Below are 5,485 nucleotides of genomic sequence, written 5' to 3' on the forward strand. Positions count from 1 at the left end.
AGTTGAGTAAAATTATCTACGGTTAGCCAGAATAACAATAAAAATAAAATTAGGAGGTTACGAGGTTGGAGGAACCAAGTAAATTTACACTCAATTTCAAAGTAGCCACGCTTTCATACGAGTGATGGACAAAATCATTAAATGTTGTTTACGCTAATAACACGAGAAGCACCTTTAAACTAACATAGAAAATGAATTGTTAAACATTAGAAGTTGTGGGTATGAGAGCAATCACATTTTTTTCCAAATCTAAGCCTTGCCGAAGGGACACCTTACCTTAAATCCATACCGCTGTCAAGTGGCGGGTAATGGTATGGCGTTCCATATAAAGAGAAAACTGGCTGCGTCACCTGGACCATTAAGAAATGATTAACTATGGGATGGGGAGGGTAATGAATACTAAGCAAGTTATCTAGTTATAAATTCAAGGATATAAGAAATTGATAACGAGAGATATCTTGAAATGAGACTGTGGTAACCCAACTGATAAAGTTTGTAAGGTTTGCAGAAATGGTCATACACGATTTTATCATGCATACTACTTTAAGTGCAAAAATAATGCATTTGGAGTAAGATAGTACTGGACCCGACTATGGTGGTGAAGGAAGGTTGACCGCAGGTCAAGTCGGGTCATGGCATAGGTTCAGTGGCCGTTTAAAAAGGGCACCGGCAGCTATCGTGGCTCATCACATTCATACACACACAGCAGGTCACACAAGAGCCTTGCGCATCGTTCCTCCCCCAGTATGGTTTAAGACCATCGATTTCAAAATCTACAAGATATCTCCCCCACGCAGTGAAGTGGAGTGATTGTGATGTGCAGTGATTTACGCCTTCGTGTGTTACAAATCTGAACTGGATAGCTACATAAATGCCGTAGTGATAGTGAAGTGTGCATCCCTTAGACTTACAGAGCATGGAAGAATCTTTTCATCACAGGAGCATCTTCTCCAGCGAGGGCGAAGAAGATTCGTCCCCAAGACACCCTGATGAACCTCATCGGCAAAAAAGACTAAAAGTCACCTACTCCAGTGAAAGTGCCCAGCGGATGGAAGACCCCTTTCAGAAAGCTGTTGACCGGGTTCCCCCTGAAGAAATGCAAATGGACACTGCCCAAACTTCGGAACAAAGCCTTCCTGACGCAAATTCCATTGACAAGCATCCCGTCCCATCAACTTCAATAGACACACCTACACCCTCAAATGCCTTAAAAGAGACAGACAAGGAAGGTCAGTCGACCAGTTTGACATACGCCACTGTTGCCGCGTCAAACTGTAAGCCAAAGGAGGGAGGATGGCAGAGTGTCAACAATCGCCGCCATCGTCCCAAAAAGAAAAAACAACCCGCACATAGTCCGTCGTAGTTCCTGGTAATAATCAAACCCATGGGGAACCCAGCCCGATTCCTAAAGCTGGGGTCCTGGTGGCAAGCACAGTTGATCAAGGAGACGGTGGGCCCAGTCGAATTCAACAAACGCCCTCTGGAGAATGGCTGATTAGCTGCTCACCGGCAAAACAACAGGGACTGCTCATACGCACCCCTGTCCTAAAAACGGACGGCCAAAAAATCGAGATAACTACCAAAATCCCCAAGACAATAGTCGTGGGAGTTTGACCTGGAGACCCAAGATCTTCCAGCTGTTTCACCTGGCACTGGACCTCCACCAACAAGTGAGGAAGTCTGTACTCCCGAAGAAACGCCGCCTGTCAAACCCCCGACGACCACTACCACCGAAATGGAAGGGAAGAAGAGGTTTAAGAAACATAAGATAAGGAAAAGAAAGACGGGCTAGATCATCTCCCCCCACCCTGAGGGATTCTTCCCCACCAGCACCAACATTCCTCCTGAGATGTCTCCTCCCATAGTGGAAGAAGAAATAAGGGCACTCCCACACGACAGAGCAGCCTTACTCCCAGCCCCCTCCACCCCCCTCTCAAGCTCCATCGAGAGCCTGAAAGCCACAGTCGAAACAATACAAAAAGACCTAGCTCGCTCCAACCCAAAGGCAGCTCGGCTTCTATACGGAATCTTCATGATTCTTAGCACAATCATGGAAATTGGAAATCATGGATGTACTTAGAATTATGCAGTGGAACTCCCGGGCAATTAACACTGTCTGGGATCAACTAGTGCAGCATCTCGCGCAACACCACTACGAGGTAATTGCACTACAATCACTTCGAAAACGCCCTCTCCAGCTACCAACTCTGCCAGGCTACCACTACCCGCCCTTCTATGGGACCGATGCTTCAGGCGAAGCAAAGGTAGCCACGTATGTTTCCCTAGGCCTAGTCGCCCAAGTCGGAACCTTGCCTGGACCTCCACTGGAGGCAGGATATGATACGGTCTCTTCTGTCAAGGTGAAAGGAAACCAGACCATTAACATACTAAACTTTTACAGTCCAGAAACGACTAGACACTTTGAATGGCTTGGAGCTTTCTCTGATAACTGGGTAGTGGTGGGGGATTTTAATCGTCGCGACGCCTTATGGGAGGACGAATATCCCCATTCCTCTCCTGAACTCGCCTCACAGTTAGACTCCGTGGATATGGTCCTCCTCAACGATGGCACCCACACCAGAGTTCCAGACGTGGTAGGGCACAGTAAGTCAGCCATCGACTTATCTTTCGTATCCTCAAACCTAGCGGGAGCCACGGACTGGTTCACACTTGGGGACCCTTTGTCTTCAGATCATCTCCCTATCTGCGTCTCCATACACCTCTCACCTGTAGTCCATCTGCCTCCACTGCAAGGAAACCTTAACTTTCAAAAGGCAAACTGGAAGCAAGGCATTGTTCCTAGCGCCTGGAAGCACGCTATTGTGGTACCAATTCCCAAGGCAAACAAGAGCAGAAAAGCGTAACTAACTACAGGCCTGTCTCGCTCACCTCCCACGTAGGAAAACTCTACGAGCGAATAGTACTGAATCGACTGAAGTCCCAGGTGGAAGACAAGGAAGCCCTCCCAAGACTTCAAGCCGGTTTTAGAAAAGAGAGAAGCATCACTGACCACACCGTGCGATTCTCCGAACATATCCGTAGGGCCCAAAGACAGAGACGGATTCTACAGACGTGTTTTTTAGATATTGTCAAAACTTTTTATACCTTCTGACACGGTAAACTGTTATCTAAACTCAAATCTATTGGAGTTTCGCCGGGACTGTACAAATTTGTGCAGTCCTTCCTTTCTGGTTGATCCATGGTGGTACGCTTGAAAGGACACCTCAGCCGATCGTCAACCATTGATATGGGGGTCCCCCAGGGCTCCGTAGTTGCCCCGCTCCTCTTCACATTGCTCCTTGGTGATGTAGGAAAAGGAGTGAGAAAGGACACTGTCGTCACAGCCTATGCTGATGACATAGCATTATGGAGGAAATCTAGGCACCGGCGGCCCAACAATGATTCTGACCAGCACAAGTCAGAACTCTGTCTCTTTCAGAGACAGGTTGACCTGGTGATGACACAACTGACCGACCTGGGCTTCATGCTCTCCGCAGCAAAGACTGTTTACATGCCAGTCTACGGCATAGGTTACAACATAGGAGACTACCCTGGCTGGAATTACATCAAAGTAGGTGGAACTCCTGTATATCCAGCTAAGGCAGTTTGATATTTAGGGGTCATCTTCCAGAGAGAAGGAAAATGGACTAGCCACATAAATCAGGTCATAATAAACGCTAGAGACGAGCCCTAAAACTCGTTCGAGTCATCCGCCGAGAGCCCTGGGGTCAAAGGAGGGAAACACTGATATCCATAGTCAAGAGTTTGGTACGCTCCCGGCTCCTCTTCGGATCTCCTGCCATGCACTATCTCCCCCCGGGGGTAGTGTATAGATTAGCCAGAGTGGATTGCCAAGCACTCCGCCTGGGTCTCGGTTTACCAGCATTAGTTCCACATGAACAAGTATATAATAAAGCAGGTGTTCTTCCTCTTCAGTATCAACTGAAGAAAAATACCTGCAACTACTTGTTCACTAGTGCTAAAGTTGCAGATTCCACGGACGAGGAACTCCGGGAGGATTGGTTACCGGCCTCATAGACGATACACATTCAAGGTCTACCTGGCTCCGTCAAGGACCTCTGCATAAAAACCGGGCTTCCTCCCGATGCTAGACAACTTATTACCCAGTGTCAGGTGGATCTTTTTCCCCCCTGGGTACTCAAACCATCAACAGTTGTCTCAGAAATTCCGGGATTGGATGCCAAGACTGTCCGTATCTTCTCCTAGCACATGTGACATGTGAGGGAGATGATAAGGACGGAGTACAAGGAAGACTTCCTTGTCTACACAGATGGCTCTGTGCTCGAGGATGGCCACACAGGCGCAGGGATTTTCTTGGAAAACACACAAGAGTCCATCTCCGTGAAGCTTCCCCCCACCTCCATCTTCTCGACCGAATTGATCGCCATTCGGGAAGCCATAAAAGTAGTTCTCGTTCTTCCCCATCCACCAACTTGCATCACCGTGCTCTCAGATTCAAGAGCCAGCCTTAAGGTACTGCAGAGCTGTCAATGCGACTCGTAACCTGACACCTTGCAGGAAATACTGCACCTCACAGCTGAAGCCTCCAACAAAGATATTCAAATAAGATATCAATGGGTTCCCTCTCATGTGGAGTTGCACGGTAATGAAAAGGCGGATGGGGTAACCAAGAAGGGCGCCTTGGCGCCTGAAAAGGACATGATTTCCATCAAGTTCACGGTCAGCGACGCCCTGCACAAGATCAACAGAGCCATCTGGGAGACCTGGAAGGCAGAATACACCGCCACTGCCATCGCTCGTGGATGGTCACCACCCCCTGCCTTGGAGGAAAACCCCCGACCTTCCCCTCTGTACCCCTCTATATGTTAGCCATGTTATCCAGAATAAGGGTAAATCATTGGCAAACCAAATTCCTTAATATTCCCTGTACCTGTGTCAGAGAACAGGTCTCTTTCAATCACTGCCTTTTCGTTTGCAGACAGTTGAGGGACCATTTTGAAAATGGTAGAAATCTCTTCGGAAATCCCTCCACCGCCCTAGATCAATTGAGGGCAAACAGCAAATCAGACGCCGGAAAATCTAAAATAATCCTGGCTGCCAGCCTGATCCGCTCTTCCCCCGTGGGAGGCCTTCTATGACCCCTTCCAGCCGGGTCAAATGTAGCAAAATTCTACACTCCGGTAAATAAATAGAAATATATATATATAATTGAATAGATAAATAAATAGATAAATAATAGATGAATAAATAAATAGATAGATAAAGGAAAGATATTACGGTCATAGTAGTAGTATTTTATGGCTTTCTTACACCTCCAACTTTGTATTTGCTAGCCAGTCTATGAATGTTTGATTTGCTTCGTAGATAGTCTGGTAACCCCCAGGCATTGCTGTGATTGGGCAGTGCAGTACGAGATGGTCTGTATCTTGGGGTGAGTTATGACAAGATGGGCACACTGGGGAGTCTTTGTAGCTCCAGCGATGCAGGTCAACGGCTGTTCTGC

At 47.4% G+C, this 5,485-nt stretch overlaps 1 protein-coding gene across 1 annotated transcript; it reads left to right on the forward strand.

Annotated features, from left to right (window-relative positions):
- The first annotated feature begins 3,199 nt into the window (after positions 1-3,199).
- Positions 3,200-4,038, forward strand: LOC143040517 (uncharacterized). Its single transcript, XM_076211611.1, has 2 exons — positions 3,200-3,604; positions 3,937-4,038. Exons 1-2 carry the CDS (start codon positions 3,200-3,202, stop codon positions 4,036-4,038), a joined length of 507 nt encoding a protein of 168 aa, XP_076067726.1.
- The last annotated feature ends 1,447 nt before the right edge of the window (positions 4,039-5,485 follow it).

The sequence above is a fragment of the Oratosquilla oratoria genome, chromosome 28 (assembly GCF_046742065.1).
Source record: "Oratosquilla oratoria isolate Oo_2021 chromosome 28, ASM4674206v1, whole genome shotgun sequence".
NCBI lineage: Eukaryota > Metazoa > Arthropoda > Malacostraca > Stomatopoda > Squillidae > Oratosquilla > Oratosquilla oratoria.

Bases quoted from the DNA above. Each gene is read 5' to 3' on its own strand.
- LOC143040517 (XM_076211611.1), top strand. From the start codon at position 3,200: ATGGTGGTACGCTTGAAAGGACACCTCAGCCGATCGTCAACCATTGAT. The intron at 3,605-3,936 runs GTTTGATATTTA...CTTCCTCTTCAG, and splicing joins CTGTATATCCAGCTAAGGCA to TATCAACTGAAGAAAAATAC.